Genomic DNA, 14154 nt, shown 5'->3' on the forward strand with positions numbered 1-14154 from the left:
TTTGTTATTATTTATATTTTATTATTTAATGAATCAAATCATAAAAAATAATTATTGAAAACATTGTTGAATTATTAAAGTATTTCATTAAATATATTATCATAATGAAGAATTTCAAAAATAATTATGCTATTATTAATGTTTTTTTGTTGAATTATATTAATCATAGAGTTATTGTTTTGATAAAAACCCATGGGGAACTACTAGTTAGAATTAAGTTTGTTTTATAATTTATAACCTATTCTAGTTTCAAACCAGGGCTGCACGATTCTGGCTAAAATGAAAATCGTGATTTGTTTTTGCTTAAAATCAAGATCATGATGTGCGTTTATTTTTAAACTAATTTCGAGAGGATCACATGCTTATGATTGAGCATGTCTGGTCCCACATCAGCTCTGCATATTGCGCCAATCAGATAAATACTGACTTACGGAAAATAACTAGAGTTTTTCACTTCAGTCATCTTCGTTTTAAAGAATCCCCCTACTAGCGTAGTTATACTGACCCAGTAAACATTTATTTTCATGCACAACGCTTTGTGCTCGCTATGTGAAGTTTTTATGTGAAGTATTTATAAACTAATTTCAAGAGGATCAAGTGCTTATGATTGCTTGCAGCTGGCCCAGCATTATTCAATTTGTGATTCACCAATCAGGCAATTCCTAAGCCACTATAAATACCCTAGGTTCCATATGACAGCCATCTTCGTTTTGAAGAATCCCCCCCTCCACCCCTACTCTTCCTCCTTTCCTAGATCGGGTGAGGTTAGGGGGTTGCGGTGGCCCAGTGGTTAGCACTGTTGCCTCACAGCAAGAACGCCACTGGTTCTAGTCCTCACCAAGCCAGCCATCGTTTTTGTGTGGAGTTTACATGCTTTCCCCGTGCTCACACGGGTTGCCCCCCGGGTTCCCCAGTTTCCTACCACCGTCCAAAAATATTCAACTTAAGTTAATTGACTTATCCAAATCGTCACCACAGACATGCTCCTAGTAAGTAGTTATCTCTTAAGAGCAATCACCATCTGTTCATTAGCTACTACAGCAGGGGAGTTCTTGAGATCTACCTGAGCTCAAACTCCCCTTTCGCCTTGCAAATGGGAGGGAGCCCCGGGCTCAGATCTTATGAGCTTAGGGCTCTGACCCGGCACAGCAATCCAAACAAGCTTTATATCCAATCATCAGCGTGAAGTGTGAATTCTTAAAGAAAAAAAAAACATCAAATGCTTGTCATAATTATAACTCTAAAATAGGATCTGATCATTTAAATGATGTGTGCACTTCTGGTTTCACTTTCACTGCAGAGAGTGCTCATGTCATGGCTGCCATCCTTTGAGAAAAAAACATACATGTAAATCATACTTCCCTCATGGCTCCCAAACAATCGCTCTGTGCAACAATCTGAACGTTATTTAAAACTTTATTACCTGTTATTCACAGCCTGTGCAGGTTCTGTTTACTAAAGTAGACTAAATTGTCCTCTCAGTAGTAAACAAACAGTGTTTCAGCACACGTGGGATTTCACGGCCACCAACATATCATTACATTAGGACAAAAATGACATTTTGGGGTGAATTATACCTTATTATATGGTGACACAGTATGTGACACTTTCAACACCATTTGGAGGTGTCCATGCTGCTGAGCAACCAATATAAAATGTGAAGACATGTGCGGATTGCTTTTATGTTTCTCTCCTAACCTTGAAAATAGAATTAGCTGAATCGTAGAGATGCTGAATTAAGATCATGTGTAGGGTCGAATCGAGATTGCAATCTTTTTTGATTAATTGGCAGCCCTATTTCAAACTTAGATGTTCGATGCAGTTTTTTTTTTTCATTTCCATTCAAAAATCCTCTCTTGTGGTCTATAGTCAATATATGTAGAAATAGTTCCCTTTGGATGTGTACTTCAGCTTCATCTGTGTGCTTCACCAGTCTGTTTTTCATATAATATGAGTGTTGTCATTCAGCTTGGCCCACTTACTGCACTGTTTTTACATTCATTATATAGTAGGCAAGTATGTCATTTTTGCCTGCTGTTTTTCGAGGCAATAGATGTTAATCTACTCCATAACATCTAAAGGCCTGATGCATTTAAAATTCATAATTTTTTTCTCTTCACAAACAATGTTCTCTCTCTTTGATGTGCACCTTGTTTTCAGCTTCCTGCTCCGGCATGAAATATGTCAACACAGGAAGCAAAACCAGGCCGTTAATCACTTTTGTCTTCATCATATATGAATGTTATAGATACATATTCATATCACTTAGAGCGCTGTCAAACACTCTATAAACCATTTTAAGGCATGTAAACAATAACAATGGTCCCAATGCATTTCCTGTTTTATATTTTTAACTTCTGTAGCTTCCGAAAATCCAAAAAGAGCCACATATTGCTAAATAATGTTGTGATAAATATGTTTTCTATGAATGCACATTTAATTGTTTTGTGTGATTTAAAAAATATTTATGAAAAAATAACAAAAGCCTTTAAGATATATTTGTAATCATTTTCAAAGAAAATTGTAAGGATGGTATACAGTTTTAACCCAAAGAATGACCAGTCTGTCAGATAAAGAAGAGCCGGAGTCAGAGATTCAATTAAATAAATTAAGTTTACTGAAGATAGTTTGCAGTTTCATCAACAGAAGCCAGCTTCAACTAGGCCGCTCTGCTTACAATACAATTATACTCTTTACACATGTCCATTAAGGTTGGGATCCAGGTAAACAGTTCTCATTGGTTACACAAAAAATAGACAATTCCAAAGGTGTTTATCAATGAAATATTGATATATATATATATATATATATATATATATATATATATATATATATATATATATATATATATATATATATATATATATATATATATATATATATATATATATGTATAAACTCCAGATTTGGATGGCGGCATGGTTTTTGGGGGTCAGGCCGACCCTAAACTATGAAGAGCTGATCTCTGACCTGTGAAAAGCTAAACCATGGATGCGTACATAGACGCAAAAGACAATTTGTTGTAGAAACTCAAGGTTGTCTGTCGAACGTTCAGCTGTCTTATCAAACTGGTTCAAACTGATTAAATCAACATTCGGCTTCAATATTCTCATTACACACAAAGTCTATCTAGCAAAGGAATTACTTTTAAAAGAATTAACAACAAAAACAGCTAACTTGCTGTCAGTGGTGTAAAGTAACTAATTACAAATACTCAAGTTACTGTAATTGAGTAGTTTTTCTCAGAAATTGTAATTTACTAAGTAGTTTTATAAATGTGTACTTTTACTTTTTGGTGCAGTATCTGTACTTTTACTCTCACTACTTTCCTTCAACCTGCAGTTACCACTATATTTTTTCTTGTTAATGGGAATTAGAAAAATCAGTCCTGTAATTCCTGTCCAATCAAATCACACACAGAAGGTAAATTGCATTATAATGAACTACTTCAAGACATGTGCACTTTACATTGCAGTAAACTGTTTGGAAGCATTAAGTGTCCAAGAAGATGTTCAAAATCTTTACACACATTGACCCAGAGACTGTTTAGGTCTGGGATGCCCAAACGCAGTCCCGGAGGGCCGATGTCCTGCAGATTTTAGCTCCAACTTGCCTCAACAAACCTGCATAGATGTTTCTAGACAGCCTAGTATGAGATTGAGATTGTATGAGATTGAAAACAATCAATCAGTTTTCATCAAACTCAACGTCCACCCGATGTCATTGTCCAACGTCCAACCTAAAACCAACCAAATATCAACGTCTAATGATGTTGCAGCTTGACATTACCACCATGACACCTATCAGATTTTGAATTTTGGGTGCCATACCTGATGAATAAATGTCAGTATTTGACATCAGTATGATGTTGGTTTAAGCCAGGGGTCATCAATCTCGGTCCTAGAGGGCCGGTGTCCCTGCAGGGTTTAGCTCCAACTTGCCTCAACTCACCTGCCTGTGTGTTTCTAGTATACCTAGTAAGTCCTTGATTATCTAGTTCAGGTGTGTTTGATTAGGGTTGGAGTTAAAATCTGCAGGACAACGGCCCTCCGGGAACAAGTTTGGTGATCCCTGGTTTAAGATGTTGGCTCGACATTGGATTTTGGTCACTTTCTAACAACCTAAAATCAACCAAATATCAATGTCATTTGATGTCATTATTGGACATCAAAATAATGTTGTCATTGGACGCTGGCTAGACATTGAATTTTGGTCACCTGACAACACAACCTAAATCTAACCTAATATTAACGCCTTGTAACATTGTGTGCCTGCTGGGCAATAACTAAATGCACTACAGAATGTTACGTTTACACACATACCCACAAATTACATGTAAATGCAATAACTTTTTACAGCATAATACTCACTACTCACTACTCATGAGTACTTTTAAAAGAGCAACTTTTTACTCCTACTTTGAGTAAAATTTACAACAGGTACTTTTACTCTACTCACACTACATATTTAGGCAAGTAATGGAACTTTTTCTTAAGTATGCTTTTTCAGTACTCTTTCCACCACTGCTTGCTGTAGACAATATCATGACAAATAGAAACAGTTGTTTCCCCCTCCTCAGCATCAGTAATCCCACTTAAAAAAGGGAGAGAGGGAGATCTCCATGACCTATGACCTGGGTTGTGTCTCTCTTGGAAACAAAGTTAAAATAATAGACCGACAAAGACAGGAGCAAGGACACTGAACATTCTTACATAAAGCAGTGAATTTAACTTATTCACTAGTTAAAATCAATTCAAAGTTAAATACTCATTCAAATAATCAAATAATCATAGTTGATAAAAATAATGAGAAACAGTTGAGTAATGCTGAAACGGATATCATTTATTCTATAAAAATAATATTTATTTTTGGAATATAAAAAAAATACATTTAAAACAATATTAAAAAGCATTTAAATATGTTTGAAATTATAAAAAATACATTAACATACTGTAACATTAGAAGACAAACCTTATTTGATGTTGAATACTTTCAAGAATAAAGGACATTCCTCAAAATATTTCTCTGGACATGTTCTGCTTCTGTAAACTATTATAGCAATGCAACTTTAAATATATTTGGTTATTAAAAAGTTGAAAAAAAAATTGGGTATGCTAAATTGACTGTAGTGTATGAGTGTGTTTGGATGTTTCCCAGTGATGGGTTGCGGCTGTAAAACAACAATGACAACATAAAGTAAAATAAAGAAAGTAATAAAAATAAATAAAATAGATATATGAAGTCCCCGGAGAATGAAGAATCCACAGAGCTGAAGTGGCTGGTTTGTTTATCTAGATATTTGAGAAATAATTAAATAATTTTTGATGGAATGAGTCCTCAGAAATCTCAGTCTTTCTATCTGTTTTACCGAAATCATGTCTGCAATCCACATTTGAAATGAAGGGGGGGAAGATGACTTCCAATGCTAGAGCACAAGCCTTTTAATCGTAATCACACCTAAAGACAAAGACTGCTGGAGTCCGACTGGAAGATGAGAAATGTGTTGTGAATGTCTGAAAATAGCAAGTTCTGCATCAGGTAGTAAAGATTTACTATATGCCTTAGAATACCAATCAAATGTGTTTGACCAACATGTAAATAACAAAGGACAGAACCAGAAAGGTTGAGAAGTAGCATATACTGTATTTAAAATATATTTTACCCATAAATCCAACAAAAAACAAAAAGAAAACTAAAAATATGTATTATTAAAATCATTAATTTATATATTGTTTACCATATGGCAAGTAAGGAAGTACCATCAATCAAAGTTTCTGTTAAGCTGCTTTGACACAATCTACATAGTAAAATTTCTATAGAAATGAAAATTAATTAAATTTAATTTAATTAAATCAACCCATGTGTGCCCTCAGAAAAAAATCCTTGTGTTCTTGGCCCTCAGAAAAAAATAAACTATTCTGAAATAACACAGAGAAAAGCATAGTCTGAAATATTGAGGGCTGCAAGCTGTTCTTGAGGGTTCTAGTATTCTCTGTACAGACAGTTCAGAAGGCAGATAAAGTCAACTGTGAAGGAGAGAGGACAGTAGCGAGAGATGAACACACAGATGGTGCGGCGATGCCTCACAGGCACATGCTACTTTGTACTTTTCCACCTTCCTCCTACACACATGCACACAGAAAACCCGCTTTCCTTTAGATTTTGTCACACTGGTGGCTTCAAGAGGAATGGCGCTGTAACATCTTGTTAAACTAACATTTGCTTAAGCGAGCCCCCATATGCATGACCGAGCAATGAAGCACTTTTGAATGAGATGATGATGATGATGATGATAAAAACGTGACATAAGCTGCTGGGAAAAAAATTAAATGTATATATAAGAATGCATTTCACTGGCTGTGATGCATAAATAGAAATAATGCATGCATGCTTTGTGATATAGATAAGCGTAATGCATGTAAAGGATAATGTACACTGGTATTTTTATTGCAACATATACTATGAATAGATAATTAGATTTCAAAAATACTCAATTTTGCACAAACAGAAATAATGCATGCATGCTTTTTGTATTTAAATTGTATAATAATAATGTATTGAAAAGTATTTGGTGTCATACACTTACCGGCCACTTTATTAGGTACACCTTACTAGTACCAGGTTGGGCTCCCTTTTGCCTTTAGGACTGCCTTAATCCTTCGAGGCATAGATTCAACAAGGTACTGGAAATATTCCTTAGAGATTTTGGTCCCTATTGACATGATCGCATCACACTGTTGCTGCAGATTTGTCGGCTGCACATCATGGAATCTCCCGTTTCACCACATTCAAAAGATGCTCTATTGGATTGAGTTCTGGTGACTGTGGAGGCCATTTGAGTACATTGAACTCAAGAAACCAGTCTAAGATGATTGGTGCTTTATGACATGGCGTGTTGTCCTGCTGGAAGTAGCCATCAGAAGATGGGTACACTGTGGTCATAAAGGGATAGATATGATCAGCAACAATACTTAGGTAGGCTGTGGCCAAACTCTGACCCTACCATTCGATTGTCGCAGCAGAAATCGAGACTCATCAAACCATGCAATGTTTTTCCAATATTCTATTGTACAATTTTGGTGAGCCTGTGCTAATTGTTGCCTCAGTTTTCTGTTCTTAGCTGAAAGGAGTAGCACCCGGTGTGGTCTTTTGCTGCTGTAGCCCATCTGGCTCAAGGTTGGATGTGTTGTGCATTCAGAGATGCTTTTCTGCATACCTTATTTGTAATAAGTGGTTATTTGAGTTACTGTTGCCTTTCTATCAGCTCGAACCAGTCTGGCTTTTCTCATCTGACCTCTGGCATCAGCAAGGCATTTGTGCCCACAGAATTGCTGCTCACTGGATATTTCTTTAAACCCTAGAGATGCTTGTGCATGAAAATCCCAGGTGATCAGCAGTTTCTAAAATACTTATACCAGCCCAACCATGCCACATTCAAAGTCACTTGAATCACTTTTCTTTCCCATTCTGATGCTTAGTTTGAACGGCAGCAGATCATCTTGACCAGTCTACATGTCTAAATGCATTGAGTTGCTGCCATGTGATTGGCTGATTAGAAATTTGCCTTAACGAGCAGTTGTACCTAATAAAGTGGCAGTGAGTGTATACTATAATACAGGGGTTTATGAGAGGAGGGGGTTTATATTTTGTGATAATGACTTGTTCGCTCTAATCTGTTCTGCTTATTGCACTGGTACTTTCCAAATGAATAAATAAAAAGTACTGAAATATTGATTTGAGTTTATTTTATTATGTGAGCAAAAAGAATGCAGGGATATGAGAGAGCATAGCAGCTAAGGCCGTGAAGGAAATACATTCCCAGCACTTTTAAATGCAAATGGCGAAATTAATGTTACCTCTTTTATTTAAAAATACAAATTGAATACATATAAAAACTGAACATCATAAACCTTGTTGATGTTAATTGTTGTGTGGTCAAATGAAGGAAAGCACAAGTCGGGCTTCATTAACTGTGTTTAACATGGATGGTTTATGTAGAACACTGTGTTTTGTGATGTGAGTTGCTGTTGTGTCGTTAATGGCACTGAATTTTAATTGAGGTGTTTATGCATTTAATGGCTGTGCACTCGACTCAGTGTTTGCAGTCCATGTGTTAGGCTGGTAAATCACATTTTGCTCTTTATGTACTTATAGAAATGTCTATTTTCCTGTTCAGCCTGTCATCATGCCATAATTTATCATTTTTAGGGGAGTTCATATAAAAAGTTTATGTTGAAAAGATGTTAAATGTGAAGTCTGAATCTTAAAGGTTCACGAAATCCTTGAGTACTGTTTTTTAAAAATATTTTACCAGATTTGTGTGTGTTGAGCATCAGTTAAGACAATGTTAGCACCTGTTGGCTTTAATAGTGGGGTAAACTGGATAATTTTGAGCTTTTGTCAGCTAATTTCATCTTCCGGGTTTAAAATGATTTTTGGGGGCGGGATCAAAATCAACGGAATTAACTGCAATTATTACTGCATTATTATTCATAGCGGAGTTGTCTTATCCAATGAGAAGAACCTGCTTCTTAATTATTCATGAGCTCACGTGCTTTCTGAAGGCAAGGTAGACCTGCCAGTGCCAAGCCCAAACTGAGAGACAAGGACCCGCGGCACACAGTATTTAGCTGTTCGTGAAGGCTCGGATGTGCTTGTTTCCATGATCCACGGGGTTTGTTGCATGTTTTTCCTCGCAATCCTGTCAGGGCCGATACAGCAAAGCTGTTTGTGTCCATCAAGTATTTTTGTCGGGAGAGCAGTACGAGAATTTGAGAATGGCGGACGTTGTCTTTTATCAGGAGTTCTTTCACATTAAGTCACATCGCTGTGCTGCTGTGTTTGCCTAAATCCTCTAGATTACCAACAGGGCTAATGGTTAAAAAAAGACAGGGCAAGAGACCTGCTGCACTGAGTCTGCATTCAGACCTATGATTCAGATCCGGGGATTGAGGGAAAAGTCCTCATTTATGGTGTTTACATGAACATGATTATCTTTATAATGATATAAATTGTGGTTATCTGTATATGAAATTATGAATAACAAATGTAGCCGGGCATTAAATTACTGTTTATTTCTTTGCATTTTAACTTTGTAAACTATAAAATCATGCGTCTCCTCACGGTTTGTGTCTTATTTTGTAAGCTAACTGACAACAGTTGTTCACTCCCCTCCTTCTCCCCTGCTGGCCACGCCCACTCCTACCCTTTGCTCGCGGAGCTCCACGCCCATTACCATGCATCTTTTGAAAAAAATTCTGAGGTAGACCTGAACCAAAAGTGGGGGGTGTCATGACCCTTTAATAGCAGTGTTGCATAGGTGTGTTTTTTGGCTATTGGACAGATTTTTCTTTTATGACAAAAATCATTACACTATTAAATAAGGATCAGTATTTTCTTACTGTATATAAAGTTTAGTCCAAATTATTAGCCCACCTTTGAATTTTTTCTTTCTTTTTAAAATATTTTTCAAATTATGTTTAACAGAGTAAGGAAATTTTCAAAGTATGTCTGATTATGTTTTTTCTTCTGGAGAAAGTCTTATTTGTTTTATTTTGGCTAGAATAAAAGCAGTTTTTTTAAAACACTATTTTAAGGTCAATATTAATAGCCCCTTTAAGCTATATATGTTTCAATAGCCTACAGAACAAACCATCATTATACAATAACTTGCCTAATTACCCTAACCTGCCTAGTTAACCTAATTAACCTTGGTACAGCCTTTAAATGTCACTTTAAGCTGTATAGTATTTCTATTAAAATATTATTTAACGTCATCATGTCAAAGATAAAATAATCAGTTATTAGAGATGAGTTATTAAAACAATTATATCTAGAAATGTGTTGAAATGTGTCTCCATTAAATAGAAATTGGGGAAAATATGTGCATTTCTAAGCATTTTACATATATGATTTAAAGATGATTTTTTTTTTTTTGAACACTCAATAATTTTAAATAGTTGCATCTCTGCAAGTATTGTCCTACTCCTACAAACCATACAAAACAAAAGCTTATTTTTTTCAGTTTTCAGTGTATATATATATCAAAAATGTATATACAAAAGTGTATATAAAATCAAAAGTCTTGTGTTTATTTCAATATTTTTGTTTTTGTTTTTCAAGGACAAGGACAATTCTCTCTTTTGTTTTTGGTTTAATTTATTAAACCAATTTGCATTTAGAATGAAAAAAATGTTGGCCAGGAATTGATTAATATTAGGGCTGCACAATATTAGAAAAACTGACGCTGCAATATTTATTGCCGATTTGAAAATATTTTTCACAAGATCTATATTCTATATTTTGCACTCTATATTTGAAATAATTTCATAATTATACATTGATTGGGGTGATTTTTTTAAAGGGGGTGCATCTGCATAAATTGTAAAATATTATAAATATATATGTTAAAAATATAGAGATACATAAATTCAATAATCAAATGTAAAATAACACTCTCATTATATAAATAAACACAATTAATCTTTTATTAAGTAGATAACCCTTACCATTTTGTTAAATGGTATCTTACCATTAAATATTTAAATGTTTCTGCCATGCCGTGCCACGTCACTTTGGGTGCAGACAACCAAATTCCTTGTCGCTGGAATTTTGTGTAGTTAGGACATTATATAGTGATGAATATAAAACATGGCATCTTTTTAATGTTGTTGACAATTGTTAATATACGGAAAAATATGTTGTACATGACAACATTTACTTAAATTAAATAAGGAAAATGCCATAATTAATTTACAGAATATAATAATAATAATAATAATAATAATAATAATTATTATTATTATTATTATTATTATTAATATAAAAACAATAATAATAATATTATTATTATTATTATAAAAACTATATATATATATATATATATATATATATATATTATAATAAATATATAATTAAATATATATTCTATACAATTAGAAATTTTTTTTTATTTTTCAATCTGCTTTCATGTAAAAAAAAAAAAAATATATATACAATTTCATGGTGTTAGGGTGCCACATTACATTCATTGCCAACTCAGTGTCCTGACGCAAAACCATTTGATAAGCACTGCCATAAAACACAGTGGCACTGTAAGTGTCAGGCCTTCGCTCTTGTATTTTATGTGAAGAGGAGGAGGAGAAGGAGACACATTGGCCTGCTCCTTTTCTCCTTCACAACACTTCTCTCATTATGCTGCTTACTCGTTCGTCACTCTGTCATCTTGTGCCCTGATGACATTCAGAGAGACTGATGAATCACATCGGCAGAGAAGGAGAGGAGAAAGCATTTATATACGGGCTTGCAGTGAAATAAGATATATTATGCATGGAAAAATCAACATCTCCAAAATAATTTGAAGGATTTACGTACACATTTCCTGTGAGTTAAAATTAGAGCATGAGTGTGAGAGAAATGTCTGACTGTGAGAAAAGAGAGAATGTGTGCTATTGAGTTTGAAGGTGGGTGTTTTTCTGTTTGTTTTTTTCCGCTTAAAGAAGGAAGAGAGTATTTTTAAGCGTAGACTTGAGAAGAGACTGTGTACATGTGGGAGTGTTTTAGGAAAAACAAGGATGTATTAAACGTCCCTTGCTAAAAAAGAAAAAAAGAAACTCGCAGCAGTTAGCTTTGTCATTTATTTCTGAAAAAAAACCATCTCATTTACTTTAGTCCTGAGCCACTCTGGATCTGAGTGTGCGAAAAGATTCAGTGGAGATTGAGTCACTGATTCAAAAAGCTAACAATTATAATCGTGCATCTGTGATAAATACAAACGAATGCATTGGTGGTGTGAAATGTTTTGTTCTGAATTTTCTATTTTTCATTTATTCCTTTAGATTACCAAGCAGCAGCTGCAGACGACCAAGGACCGCTTCGAGTCTTTTCTGAAAGGAGACACACAGATTGTGGCGGATGAGGCCTTCATCAATGCCGTTCAGAGCTATTTTGAGGTGAAGTATCTTCGAATGAATGATGGAAATTGGTCCTTGTGCTGCACGAGTAATTACCTGTTTTGTAGTTTCTACCACAAGGGCCTTATAGGCTAAAAAAATAATTGTTTAACTAAGACATTTTGACAGGAGAAGACTGTAGGTTATTGCTATAATGGAACTGACAGGAAAACATCAAGCAATAATCACACAATTTCAGTTATGGTTGGACAGGAATAGATCAGCATTTGAGGAAAGAGTATTACATTTAACCATTAAATTGGAGTACAGAAAAAAAAATGGAATCCAGATATATCCAAATGTAAATAATAATGAATAATGAATGAATGAATGAATAAATGAATTATTAATTAATGACTGGAAAAGCTAAAATAGCAGTGCTTTCCATGTGAGATGTTTTTATTTTGCAAATGTAATTTTTTTTATATATGTTAATCATTTACTTTTTATTTGAACAACTTGCTATGGTAACATACGTAATACTTTATACTCTAGAATGAATAATAATAATTAATAATAACTATGAATAACCATTGTAATGATGCTACAGTTTCAATTTGATTTGTGCTTAGATGCATTGAGAAATCTTGATTATTTTTCTGTTTTGATAAACATAAATATTGAGCAGAATATCTAAATATTAATAAATAAATGCAGCTTTTGTTGAGCATTAAACACAAACTAATTGTATCGTACCTAAAATATCCAACAAGTATTACTTTCCAGAAACAATTTTTGTATTTTTATGTTCATTTACATTTTTATCAATACAAATTAATTAATTAATAATTATATTATTGAGTTTCTAATTTAATTTTAGCAATACATAAATTTAATGTAAATTCTAAAAAACTGTTTACTCATTATTTACTCATAAAGCACTTGTTCCAAACCTGTTTAAACACAAAAGAAGATATTTTGAGGATGGTGGAAACCAGTAATCATTGACTTCCATAGTATTTTTTCCCTATATGGAAGTCAATGGCAACCTATTTCCGACATATATCTATAAATCCAATATATCTCCATTTATGTTCAATAACAGCAACAAACGAAGAAGATACTCTATTAGCTTTGGAACCACTTTAGATTGAGTATATATTAAGTGACCTTTATTACTGTAACGTTGGGTTGACAGGAGAGGTAAGTTTATTTACAACTTAGTCAGGTAGGCAATGGTCAAAGCAGGAGCAAACATTAGCATGAGGGTAATCCAAAAGTGTAGTCGAGATCACAGGCAAAGAGGTTGATACAAGCGGCAAACAACATTAACGCAGAACAAAACAAGGGTCAGGAAACATGGCAAGGCTAGACTATGATACATATATGGTTCAACTAATCAGTCCATGATGAGCTTCCAGCTGTGTGTGAGTTATAAGGCGTGATCTGGAACTGGTGTGTTTAAGGTGCATGATGGGAGTTGTAGTTCATTTTAGTGGCAGATGTGTAGTTCAGGTGACAGTGACTGTTCTCCAGCGATCTGTCAGGGCTAGAACGCTGGTGATCATGACATTTACGATGTACCTACACCGGAAATAAGTGCAATATACTTATTTTGTTCATATAGTATTGCACAACACTTCTGGTTCTCTTGAAGGGGATACAGGGTCTGGGGGTATGGGTAGGTTTAGGTTTGGGTTTAGGTAAGGGATGGGTAAACTGTAATTAACAATTTAATTAATTACAGATGTAATTACAAGCAGATAATTTTTTTGTACAACGTAAAAACATGTTTGTACATAATAAGTGCATTATACTAAATTAATAATTTAAATGTAAGTACATAGTAATTAAGGCCACTTAATACCATGATAAGTATATTTTTTATTTTTATGCGAACCATCCCTTTAAGTAGAACAAGCAACAAAAAACAATTAAAGAGTTTGCTCAACCCATTATTCTGTAAATTCATTAAACTGTCCTTTAGTAGTGCATTGAATAAATTAAAATGCATTTGGCGTCTCTGTCCATTTGAGGTTGTGCCATGTTAACCTCTCCTTTAGGTGATTAACTCAGACTAATGATGGCAAACAACAATGAATATAGCAAACCGACCTGACTATTGCACTGCATGTCTAAATTGCAGTCACCGCACTGCAGATTATACAAAACATTCAGATGATTATGACATGCCTTAGTAAGTGAATTAACATAGAGATGAGAGTCTTAAATAGCCCTTCGGGAACAACTCTCCTTAGCTAAA

The 14154-nt window shown here is 34.4% G+C and overlaps 1 protein-coding gene across 24 annotated transcripts in view; it reads left to right on the top strand.

The window, feature by feature from the left end:
• Positions 1–14154, top strand: part of cadpsb (Ca2+-dependent activator protein for secretion b) — a 188532-nt gene that overhangs the window by 43423 nt on the left and 130955 nt on the right. For all 24 annotated transcript variants that reach the window (XR_012408105.1, XR_012408106.1, XR_012408107.1 and 21 more), the window contains exon 2: positions 11838–11951. Coding sequence is in view for 16 of the 24 variants with exons in the window: in XM_068222029.2 (XP_068078130.1) it covers positions 11838–11951 (114 nt within the window). In the remaining 8 variants the exon portion in view is untranslated. The remainder of the gene's footprint in view (positions 1–11837; positions 11952–14154) is intronic.

This window comes from Danio rerio, chromosome 6, assembly GCF_049306965.1.
Source record: "Danio rerio strain Tuebingen ecotype United States chromosome 6, GRCz12tu, whole genome shotgun sequence".
NCBI lineage: Eukaryota > Metazoa > Chordata > Actinopteri > Cypriniformes > Danionidae > Danio > Danio rerio.